Genomic DNA, 13,108 nt, shown 5'->3' with positions numbered 1-13,108 from the left:
GGTTCTAGACTCTAAAAGACAAAGTTTTAAACCTCGGGGATATATGTGCCCAGGGTAACAGGACCTTTCAACTAGTCTTCTGAGACAAAGAGCAAAGACCCCTTTCTAATTCCACTGAGTTTTCTGGGCCACTGTTATAAGCTTTAATGGAAATAACTAAAGGCTAAATTTAGAGGGAAAATAAAATTCTGTGTTAAACTTGGCTTGGAGCAGAATTACAATAGTCATCTCTATCACCCAAATTAACATACTTGATAATTTTTTCACACTTGCTAATGAAATCCTTCATTCTGGTCATCTGGTCATCTTGGACCTAAGGGTCAAAGAGCAGCGGCACCAAACTCAAGTAATAATCAGAGAACATGACTAGTCTACATCCTGAAAGTAATTTTTATCTAAGATGTTAATTATGGGCAGTATAACCAGGACATCAGTGTCCTCTGCAGGAATTTCTTGATGGCAGGGACTTGGGTTCTTTTCGGTATCATCACCCCTTGTGATGCTAATCCCACCCTTTGTCCACTAGATTTTAAAATTTATATATTAAATGTCTGCACTCAATACCAGTTTGCTAAGTAAATAAAAGCAGCAGTTGAAAGGTCTAGGGCTGACTCAAACGAGGCTGTCCTATCGTCCTCCGCACTGAACTAGTGACTCCCTTGTTCAGCCTTCTATACTCAATCCCTCATTGTGCTATAAACACACTTCAGCAGCTTTTTAATGAGTCTGACAAGATGCGTCCTCACTGTTAGTTTTGTAAACTCTCTTAGTATTTTCTCAAGAAAACAGTACCACAAATGCAGTCATGCGACAGAGAACTAACATCGACCAGGCAATTCTGATTCCTCTTCACAACACTGCAAGGATGGTGCAGCGCCGTCCGCATTTCACCCTGAAGCTGAGGACAGCAGTGGCTCTCACACACCAACTTTTGCAAAGCCCCACAGCTAAGATGTAAACCCCATCTATCTGACTTGGTATGTTTATGGACTTGGCACTGAATTAATTTTTACAGGAATTTTAAGCTTATAAAATCCTTCTGCATTCTCATCACAACCATGAGAGGAGGGTGTCTTTTTCCTATTCTACAGGAAGACAGAGGCGTATGACACACGGGAGGCAGTGTGGGATGGAGCCAGGGGCCATAAAGTGCAGTAGGAAGCTAGAGAGACCTCAGCTCAAACCCCATCTGTATCTGTTGCCAGCTGTGTGACCCTGGGCCTCCATTTCCTATTCTTCACATGCATAAAAATTCTCATTTTAGGGTGTTTTAAGGCTTACAAAACAATATATTATTAAAATCTATAAAACACTTCCCAGCACATGTTAAGTGCATAGCACATGGTCACTGTTTGCTGACTAAAGAGATCACACAGGGAGCAAGGATGGCTAACTTCTCCAGCCCAGTCCCCTGCTATGGTCAACTATTAGTTTAACTAAAGTAAACTAAATTAAATTAATACTTAATAATACTGAATACTTCATAATTAAGAAAATTTCTATAACAGTATTTTGCTATTTCATTTTTTAGATTAAATACTTTATAAATTGTTTTGCTATGAAGATTTTGTTTTGCTTTTTAAGAAATTATTCAGGATATTTAACTTGAAGAATATGGAAAACAGACTGTTGTAAATATGTATTTGCATTACACTGTTACACTCGATGACTCTTATACTGGTAAGAGAATCCTTGTGTTAAAAAATGAATTCTTGGGGCGCCTGGGTGGCTCAGTGGGTTAAGCCACTGCCTTCGGCTCAGGTCATGATCTCAGAGTCCTGGGATCGAGTCCCGCATCGGGCTCTCTGCTCAGCGGAGAGCCTGCTTCCCTCTCTCTCTCTGCCTGCCTCTAGCATCTACTTGTGATTTCTCTCTGTCAAATAAATAAATAAAATCTTTAAAAAAAAAAAAAAAGAATTCTTTAAAAAAAAATGAAAAAATAAAACAAAAAACAAAAAGTTGAATTCTAATTCTTCACCAAGTCTTGCTTACTTGCTGTCCCCTAATACATGATGTATATTCCTACCATGCTATCTATCAAGCCTTCTCCACATACCCTCCTCCTACCACTCCCTGACTCATGTCCAACTCCAGATTTTCAGAACATTCCTAAGCTCCTCTTCTTCCTTAAAGCCCTCACTAAGAAATCTTGGGCCAGGGGTGCCTGAGTGGCTCAGTGGGTTAAAGCCTCTGCCTTAGGCTCAGGTCATGGTCCCAGGGTCCTAGGATCGAGCCCCACATCGGGCTCTCTGCTCAGCAGGGAGCCTACTTCCCCACCCACTTTCTGCCTGCCTCTCTGCCTCTCTGCCACAAGTCCCTGCCTTGTGATCTCTCTCTATCAAATAAATAAAACCTTAAAAAAATAATCTTAGGCCACTTAACCATTTCATCCATTACATGCATGTCCTCACTTTATATCACAGTGACTGCCTTCCTCACCCAGACCACAAGACAGAGAAGCCTGGGGTTTACTACATAGTCCCCACCTCTGCCTGTGTGACCAGCATAGTGATGGACACCTAAGAAGTTCAACGGACATCTACTAAGTGAGCAAGCATTTAGCGAACTTACCACTTGATCCACCTTCTGATTATCAGCTGGTGATAGCAGCCACTCGATGTCCAGTGGTCCCTGGTCTTCTGGACTAAGGGTAAATTTGCATGGCAAATAAGCAGTTTCTCCTTTGGCCTTTTCAATCATCTGATCAGGAGTAGTGATACTCAAACTGCTGGTGAAATCTGGAGAAAGAAACACGCACAGGGATTAAGTATCCACTGTTAGGCTCACCACACCCCGGCCGTTCAGTAGAACAGGATGTGATTTGTGTCCAGAGTGATGCGGTTCAAGCTCAGTGGTCCCCAGTTTTCAGTTTGTACCTTTGTAGAAATGGAATGCCAATATTAGTATCATCTTATTTGATACAATTTCCTTTAAGAGCATTGTGAATCTCCCAACATCATATGAGATACAAGTTTCTATTAGTAGAGGGTATCCTATATTCAAGCAGATGTTTAAAACTGAACTTAGCTAGAGTCTCTAAAAGGTCAGTTATATTGTACTAACTCAGGGCTACATTAATTCCTACTTGTCACAGTGCCAGACACACTGGTAACTCTTTCTACTGGGGCACATGCTGATGGATTTTGACAGGTTTTCTTTCTTTTTTTTATTATTAACATATAATGTATTATTTGTTTCAGGGGTGCAGGTGGGTGATTCATCTGTTTTACACAATTCACCGTGCTCATCACAACACATACCCTCCCCAATGTCCATCACTTACCCACCCACCCATCCCAAACCCCTCCACTGCAGAAACCCTCAATTTGTTTCCTGAGATTAAGAATTTGTTTCCCTCTCTGGTTTCATCTTGTTTCATTTTTCCCTCTCTTCCCTTATGATCCTCTGCCTTATTTCTCAAATTGCACATATCAGTGAGATCATATGATAACTGTCTTTCTCTGATTGACTAATTTCACTTAGCATAATACCCTCTAGTTCCATCCACGTCATTGCAAATTGTACAGATATATGTATGTATGTATGTGTATACACACCACACCATCTTTATCCATTCATCTGGAATCTTGATGGGTTTTCTACCCAGGTTTCTTTAATTCTAAATTTTTATTAAATTAGAGGGGCCCAGCTGGCTCAATTAATAGAGCATGGGCTCTTAATCTCAGAGTTATGAGTTTAAGTCCTACACTGAGCAAAGAGCCTATGTTAAATAAATCTTTATTAGATTCTATAATTTTTACTGAATGCTTAAAAATACCTTTTTTTTTTTTTTTTTTGAGAGAGAGAGAGAGAACTGAGCGATGGGGAGGGGAAGAAGGAGAGACAGACTCAGGCTTCAGGCCCAGTGCCTGACCTGGGACTTATCTTCTCAATCTCAGGACCCTGAGATAAAATCAAGAGTCAGATGCCTTTTTTTTTTTTTTTTTTAAAGAGTCAAACGCTTAACCAACTGAGCTACCCAGTTGCCCCTTAAAAATATTTCTAAGCAGGGGCGCCTGGGTGGCTCAGTGGGTTAAAGCCTCCACCTTCGGCTCAGGTCATGATCCCAGGGTCCTGGGATCGAGCCCCACATCGGACTCTCTGCTCAGCAGGGAGCCTGCTTCCTCCTCTCTCTCTGCCTGCCTCTCTGCCTACCTGTGATCTCTGTCTGTCAAATAAATAAATAAAATCTTTAAATAAAAAAAATATATTTCTAAGCAATAAATCTGATGACAACTCAAAGAGAAAAAATGCCATCCATTTAGGTATTTTTTAATTTATCAAGTAGTTGACTTAATTATTATCTTTAAGACTTTTCTTACTGTTCATCCCTTCCAATCTCTCTTCTGAAAAAGTCCATCATATTATTATTAAAAAGATATCTTAAAATTCCGTTACTTATTCTGGAATCTGTATTCTATAAAATTTCTACTTAGATCACAGAGAATAAATGCTGAATGGCAATACTTGAAAAGTAAATAAAAACCAAAATAAGATGTCCTGAGGCCCAAAAATTCCAAGATTCTTCTGACTGAGTCTTTCAAAGATGGTTTAAATCCACTGTATCTTTATAAGAACTGAACAATAAGCCTCCTCTTTGCTGTTAATGGTTTACTATAACAAAACTAGTATCATTTACATGCAAAAAAAGGTAAAAGTAGGGTACAGGCATAATGGTAGTTTCTGGATATATCCGAGAAAAAATAGTTTATAATCCTTTCATATTTTGTTTTTCAAGAGAAAAGCAATTCTATTCATATCAATTCACATATAAAAATAGGTTTACTATGTATATCTTATAAGATGAAAGTTTGAAAAAGTCAACTATTTGATATAAAATATAAATTTAGTATGTAAATAAACTACCACACAAAACTTATATTTTAAAATATTTACACTAGAAGGTTTGCATAGCACTTGTCTGCCACATCTGTTTTCCTTGAGATAATCCAACATTTTCTGTATGCAGAACCTTAGTCTCAAATGGTCATTCACTTGGTCCTCCCCATCACCCAACACTGCCTTGCAGAGCCAGAGGATGGCCTGGAAGAAGCCCTAAGCACTGAGACTACGGTACTGAGGACCTGTCTCTCTCCCCTGTCCTTCCCCTGCTGCCACGAAAATACTAACATCTTGCAGAAAAATTAAGAGTAAGTAAATCAAGTCCTAATTCTCCATAATTGATGATTTTGAGGTTGTTTTTCAAATAATAAATCCCAACAGACCAAACCAAAATGAAGAATTAAATGATTAGCCATCCCAAGATCCTTTCATTATCCTCAAGAAAGGGTAATACATATTGACTGTCACGTGTAATAAAATGTTAATAAAGTTGAAGCTAATAGATTGAGAATGAAAGAAATTACATTCAAACCATTTATAATTCAAGCACCATTATAAGCTTTTAATCACATTTAAGTGCACTTCTCAAATAGCGGATCGAAACTGGACACAAGACTGCTCCCTTAAATCAGAGGCTGCCTAACTCTGACCAAGAGAATATAGTCTGAGTATTGCTGTCTGAGTTCCAAGGTGAGACCTCAAGTGACACTGCTGCTCCCACACTCGCCCTCCTCAGACCCCTGCCACAGAGAGACCAAGCCAAGCAGGAGAGAACAAAGGTGTTCAACAGCTACCCTACAATCTCCAGCCCCAGTTCTAGACCAGAGGGCTGTAGCCCCATGAGCTACCAGAACTTCCCACCTCAGCCTGGCCTAAACTGGGAACCCACAGGATCATGAAGCAACACCCAAATTTTTTGCTTTAAGCCTCTAGAGTTCGGGTTGGTTTGTTACACAGCAAAGACTGTTGACAGACCATCCAAACCCACTGATTCAGCCCAAATGGACTATTTAATATCCTAAAAAAAGGTCCATTACTATTCCAATCTCCGTTTTATGTCCACAATTCTATTTAAAATTATAATTTGGTATTTATGTGTATAATCTCAAGTGTTCCTCCTGAATTAATATCCAATCCTCTGAATAAATACTTTCTATCCTTTCTGATAAACTCCGTTCCAATTAGGCATTACCTCATTCACTTAGGCATTCTCCTGCCTCTCTAACCTACGGTGATTTTTCTTTCTGTTTTCCTACAAACATTCACAGTACTTTACTTTCTGCTACCTGATCACCCATTTGGCACTTATTAGTATATACTAATATACTATATACTATATACTGAGTATATACTATCTTGGTTTTTTTTTTTTTTTTTTTTTTTTACTTTATAAGCTTTATTGTGAAGTGGACTTAGGTAGCCTCCAAGGTTTTGTCATGTGTTCTAGATGTAGATGAGCTTATCTTCTTCCCATACCTTGTATTTTTAAGTAAATTTTAAAATTCCACGTCCTGATTTAAATCATTAGCTCCAAAAGGGTTTGAAAATTTTTGTGGCTCCCTCTATCTCCTGTTGTAGTTCCATGCACATTAGTAGAAAAGAACTGGTGACAAGATTATAAATTTGATCAGTTTTACAAAGGTTGAAAAAGAGTATTAATCTACCAGAAGTTGTTCCTGCTACTTGAAGACCTCCTTTCCATGGCTACTACAAGTTGTTACTTCCATTTAGTTTGTCTGGGTATTGATACTTTATGTATTAAGGTAAGAACAATCTGAGTAAACCCCAGAATGAAAATTCTATTCCAAAATGAATGAAGACATAGCTCAAAAATATCAAGCCAGAATACACAAGAAAATGAAATTTTCTTTTAAAAAATTTAAAACTTTCTGGTTCCTCTGTGCTTTTTGAATTTTCATTTTATAAAATAAAAAAAGGTAAATGACAACAAGTATCTAAATGTGTACATATTCAATTACTCCTAACCAGGCTCTCTGTACTTCTACTGCACAGTCATTAGAATAAAATGCAACTCAATTTTCATGATAGTATCTTTCATTCTTTGACACATAAAAATTACTTTTATCTTAAAACACTACCTTAGAAACAGTTACATATGTATAAAAATTATCTGCAAAGATATATCCGAAACTGTTGAGAGCAGTTAGTTTTTGAGAACTGAGATTTTAAGAAAGGTGACTGCCCATTTCTGCTTTTAATGTGTGTACTGCTAAAATAAATAAATAAATAAATAAATAAACGGGTTTTTAAATGGCTTTCAGCATTTCTTTTTTAAAAAAAATGTTTAAAACATTCAATTGTTCTTCAAAGTGTTGCACTAGAAATGAATTAAAATCTCAAGATTGTACAAAACAGTTATTGGGTTTCCTAGCAACACCAAAGGGGCTCTTTGCACAGAGGCACAGTTTTTCAAGTGTTGAAGTAAGCAACAGTCACAAATTGTAGGAGACAAAAGGCTGACACTCAGTTCCACGCAGTGTCTTTGGGGATTCTTTCCTAATAGGTGCTGCCCAATTCTATTTATGCAGCAAATTAAGTGAGAATTTAAACTGCAAACTACTTGCAGATTCAAACATGGCCTGAAAACTAAATCAAATAACAAATCTTATAATTTCACTTAAATTTATGTTCAGTATGATAAAATATGTAGAACACCATGAACTCCCAGTCTGCAAAATCCAGTTAATAAGTGCTCAGCACTGATTATGCAACTAAACATACTAAATCACAACTAATTATGGCAGTGAGTGAATTAACATCTCCCAGTTTTCTGCTTGCTTTTTTTTTAATCTTCAAATTTCAAACACTTGAATCTTCAGAGTTCTCTTCTGCCCAGTCTGACGTCTACTGGAGCATCAAAATGACATCAGCTCATCAAAGTATGTTTTTAGCCTTGATGTTGTCATCTCCTACCAAACATGGAAGATCTGTTTCTGCCCTAAGAACGAAGAAGAAATGAAGATAACTGAAGACTCTATTCCTCTAGCAGGAAGGCAACGTTTTGAACTAAGGACCTGCTTTGATCTTTTTAACAAACTCCTTCAAGTTTAAGTTACCCATTGACCTGGATGGTCTTCAGGTATCTTTTCCTCCTTGCAATCTTAAAATCACTGGAAAATAGAAAGTGCTCATCAAACTTTATGGCTGACTTAAAGTGAGAAAAATGTAAATGTGAGAAATTTCAATTATGTTTTGAGTAAGTAAAGTCTTAAGAATAGAGAACATCAGGGCGCTTGGGTGGCTCAGTGGGTTAAGCCGCTGCCTTCGGCTCAGGTCATGATCTCAGGGTCCTGGGATCGAGTCCCGCATCGGGCTCTCTGCTCAGCAGGGAGCCTGCTTCCCTTCCTCTCTCTCTGCCTGCCTCTCTGCCTACTTGTGATCTCTCTCTGTCAAATAAATAAATAAAATCTTTAAAAAAAAAAAAAAGAATAGAGAACATCAAAGCTAGGGAGGAAAAAAACCACAAATTTAACTGTATTAGGTCAGAAAACCAGAAGCTTTTAACAAACTTGCTGAGAAGAGAAAGGTTTTCTGTTGTTCTATCACTTGGGAAACAAAACAGAATAGCTCGAACTTATTTTTCCTGTTTTTACCTCTAACAAAAGGTACTAAATGTGAAGTCTGACCAGTGATGGCATATGCACAGGGATTTTAAAGATCACTGAGTCCAGGCACTTCTTCTGGGAGCCATTCTTTGTGCCCAAACATGGATTAATTCCTTGTGCCCAAAACTGAATTAGATGCCCTCCATGTACACCTCGTGCAGCTGATGAGGACTCCATCATAAGCACTTTTCCTCCTTTACTGAAATTGCTACTTTACCGTGTGTCCTTCCTACTCTGTACCTCCTGTGAACATTTCACATTTGATTTCAAAGTCAAAGACTCAGCTAAGAAAGGACAGAAGGAAGGAGAGAAAGAAAAGGAAAAAAAACCCCACAGCTCATAGGCACAAGTAGCTTCTTATCAGAGAAGGAACAGAGATGAAAGATGGTCTATTTCAAAACAGAGAAAAATTAACAAGTTTTAATGGAGCTAAAAGTAGGTGAAAATCACTTGAGACCTTTCTCTATTAAAGATGAAACTAAAGGGGCACTTGGGTGGCTCAGCCATTAAGCATCTGCCTTTGGCTCAGGTCATGATACCAGGTTCCTGGGAGCCTGGAGCTCCATATGGCACTGAGCTGGGTGGCTCAGCTGGTTAATAGCCCAACTCCTGATCTGGCTCAGGTCATAATCTCAGGGTCCTGAGATGGGAGCCCAGAGGCAGGCTCTGCACTCAGCGGGCCGTTTGCTAGAAAATTTTCTCCCTCTCCCTCTGCCCCTCCCTCTGCTCACACTTTCTTCCGCTCTCTCTCTAAAATAAGAAATAATTAAATTTATTAAAATATTAAAAATAAAACAAAAAACCTCCCCCAGACCTGGTGTTGGCCAAAACTGATAGACTTTAAGTGGAGAGCAGAGCACAGAGTAGAGGGAAGATGAAGGAACTGTATGAAAGAGGTGGTGATTAAAGGGACACAAAGCCTATCAGTCCTTGTGGGAAAAGCCTAAGAAGGAGGGCCACAGGAGACCATGAATCCAGGAGAGCAAAGGAACGGAACAACGATCCCATACAGGAGATAGAGCTCAGAAAAAGCTGAACAAACCTGATCATGTACTGATAGGAGCAAAGACTGATGTTTATTAATTTAATACTCACGTTACAAGAAATATTAGCAAATCTGATTAGGAAATTAACATGTAAACAACTTTAAATATAGTTACATTAAAATGAGAGAAACTGGACATCAAGAAAAATTTTAAAAGAAACCTATTTGTAAACATTCTGAAATCACAACTGTAGCTGAAGAAAACTTACTTGTCCTATTTTTTCAACTACCCTTAAAACACGAAACAAAAATAAAAAAATACTACATACTGATGCATGGTTTCTCAAAATATCTGGAGTCATTCCAAAGATATTAACAAAAAAGGGGGGAAAGACTAGGGAAAAAAATAATTTAAATTTGCATTCCGAAAGTCTTGCATATTTCTTTGATTTCTTGGGAACGGCTACATTATGATGACCTTAATCATCAGTGGTTATAATTTACTTGGTACTAATTCCTTTTGATAAATGTCAAAGAAAATTACTATTTTAATGTTAAGAAACAAACTGGGTAAATCAGGAACTGACCCGTTTAAGGGACATGTTGATCAGGACAAGTGTAATTCTGTTGTGTGTAACTGATAACAAATACTACAGATGCCTGTGTTAGCCATCAAGTCTCTAGGATATTCCAATAACTGCAAAAATGCAACTGCCAGGGCACCTGGCTGCTCAGTCAGTAGAGTAAGTGACTCTTGATCTCAGAGTCTGAATTCGAGCCTCCTACTGGGTGCAGAGTTTACTTTAAAAAATAAAAATAATAGAAATAGAAATGCTTTTAAAAAATGCAACTGCCGGGGCGCCTGGGTGGCTCAGTGGGTTAAGCCGCTGCCTTCGGCTCAGGTCATGATCACAGGGTCCTGGGATCGAGTCCCGCATCGGGCTCTCTGCTCAGCGGGGAGCCTGCTTCCTCCTCTCTCTCTCTCTCTCTCTCTCTCTGCCTACTTGTGATCTCTCTCTGTCAAATAAATAAATAAAAAATCTTATAAAAAAAAATGCAACTGCCATGCTATTTAGATCATTTCCTGGACCCTCCCTGCAACCTGCGGCAACTTTCCTTCTCACCAGGAAGTTGCTTTGGGATTAGCAATTTATAAAAGTCACCTAAATAGTGAGTGTTTCTAGAAAGGAAAAAGAAAAAAAAACCATTTTAAGTATGTTAATGTTATAGTTAAGTACTCCAACTAGGCCTTTCCATATTGCTGGGAGAGAGATGAAAAACACTTAGAGGACGGTAGAAATTATGCCCTTTGCTTTAGAGGTTTTGCTTGTTTAATTCCCATGTGGGGTACCCAGTACAGTGGGTTAATATGTACTCAGAGCTAAGGAAATAAGACTTATAGTTAGGTAAGTTAATAAGAATGAGAAATGACATTAAATGGACTTCTATGCTCTTCTATGCAGTTTTTTAAATGCAAATTCCAAGCTCCCTGCTCCCCACAGGTGTCCAGGAAGTAAACAGAGATGGAATCGGGGAAATCATTATCTTAACAACAAACAGTAACAATGACTGGGTGCTTATTATGTGTCAGGCACTTTTCCAAAGTGTATATATATTAACTCTAAATTCTCATAACTCTAAAGGAGGTATGACCATTACCCCATTTTACAATGAAGAAAGAGATACTGAGAGGTATCTAAGCCACTATGCGGAGCAAGATACAAGCCCCATTGATCCTGTAAGTAGAAGTTCACCAGTAAACACCCTTGAACACAGAGATCTTGCTTTAAAAATCACTATGGGGACACCTGGCTCAGTAGGTTAAGCAGCTGCCTTCTGCTCAGGTCACGATCCCAGCTCCTGGGATCTAGGCCAGTATATGGGGTCCTTGCTCAGTGGGGAGGAGCTTGCTTCTCCCTCTGCCTGCTGCTCTCCCAGCTTGTGCGCGCTCTCTCTCTCTCTCTGACAAATAAATAAATAAATAAATATTTTAAATAAATAAATAGCACTATGAATCACCAGGAGGTTGTAGACCCTACTCCAATCACCGTGAGTGGAGGAAGGTTTTAGTATACACACTTTTCCTCTGCTGTACTCAACTTCTAAGGAGAAGGAATTTTAGGTAGCACATGGTTCAGGTATTTGGGTGAATCTTTATCTGTTTTTGTTTTGCTTTTTAACTTTATTTTTAGGTAATCTCTACATCCAATGTGGGGCTTGAATTTACAACTCCAAGAACAAGAGCTGCAGCATCACTCTAGGGACGGAGCCAGACAAGTGCCCCTGGGTGAAATTTTTTTAAGAGGAAAATAAGTACCAGACTAGGAATCTGTCATCTGTCACAAACAACAACAAAACCCACTATCATTCTGGACATTGTTGCTACTTTAGGGCTCACACATAAATTAAGGGTGTTGAACTAAAATATCTATTTCAGATCTAAGTCCTAATTTTAGACAATCAACCAACAGGAAGTCTTTCCCTGACATCCATCTCCTCCCCTTCTTCCACAACTCAAGGGCAGTAAGCAGCAGTTCCTGGAGCTCCCTTACATGTGCAGACATTCATTTCTGACACATTAGCATACTGAATTATGGAAGCAGTTCTATCCATTAATAGCATGGGCTCCAAAGTCAGATCTGGGTTCAAATTCATACTGAGCTCACTAACTGCTTAGCTATAGGCCAATTTCCAGCCTTTTTAAATCAGTGTTTTTCTCCTAATATTAACAGTAATAATGCCTACTCCAGTGTAAGAATTAAATAAAAGAATGTATGAAAAGCTTTTAGAACAGTTCCAACACAACTCGGTATCATCTTTCTTTCTTTTTTTTTTTTAAAGATTTTATTTATTTATTTAACAGACAGAGGTCGCAAGTAGGCAGAGAGGCAGGCAGAGAGAGGGGGAAGCAGGCTCCCCACCGAGAAGACAGCCCTATGCGGGGCTTGATCCCAGGACCCCAGGACCATGACCTGAGCCAAAGGCAGAGGCTTAACCCACTGAGCCATCCAGGTGCCCCTCGGTATCATCTTTCAATAAACAGTATCTAACATGGCAATTCACTGTCATCTTACAAGCTTATCACTTCTACTAGGACATAAGCTACGACTGTTGAGAAGGTATTTTTTAATCTTTTTTTTATTTTTTATTTTTTTATTTTTTAATCTTTTATCCCTCACATTTAGCAGTGCCTTCCATACAAGAAAAACTCAAAATACGTTATATAAACAAATGACTCTGAAATGTATCTACTATGTTTGAAAAAAGAGCACAACTAGTGACATAGATCATATCTGATTTAGTGATGGCTCTGGGGAGTTGCAATGGGATGTATCTGTCTACAGAGGTTGAGATGTATGAGCAGAGACAGAAGCGAGTACTGTTTTTGAGGAACTTGGCTCTCAAGGGTATAGGAGGAAAGTGGTACAGGGTGATTGGGGGTCAAGGAAGTGTTGTTTTGAAATAAGAAATGTAGCGCATGTTTATACGAGTCAAAAGAAAAGAGCAAATAGAATGAAAGAGGTTTAAAAATACCTACAGCAGGGCGCCTGGGTGGCTCAGTGGGTTGAGCTGCTGCCTTCGGCTCAGGTCATGATCTCAGGGTCCTGGGATCGAGGCCCGCATCGGGCTCTCTGCTCAGCAGGGAGCCTGCTTC

At 38.9% G+C, this 13,108-nt stretch overlaps 1 protein-coding gene across 4 annotated transcripts in view; it reads right to left on the bottom strand.

The window, feature by feature from the left end:
* CXADR (CXADR Ig-like cell adhesion molecule) overlaps window positions 1–13,108 on the bottom strand; it is a 55,602-nt gene that overhangs the window by 29,701 nt on the left and 12,793 nt on the right. For all 4 annotated transcript variants that reach the window (XM_059392172.1, XM_059392174.1, XM_059392173.1 and 1 more), the window contains exon 2: window positions 2,572–2,738. In XM_059392172.1, the coding sequence (XP_059248155.1) occupies window positions 2,572–2,738 (167 nt within the window). The remainder of the gene's footprint in view (window positions 1–2,571; window positions 2,739–13,108) is intronic.

This window comes from Mustela nigripes, chromosome 2 (genome assembly GCF_022355385.1).
Source record: "Mustela nigripes isolate SB6536 chromosome 2, MUSNIG.SB6536, whole genome shotgun sequence".
Classification (NCBI taxonomy): Eukaryota; Metazoa; Chordata; class Mammalia; order Carnivora; family Mustelidae; genus Mustela; species Mustela nigripes.
Note: the sequence above shows the minus strand (reverse complement) of the source record. Positions and strands in the feature narration are given on the sequence as shown.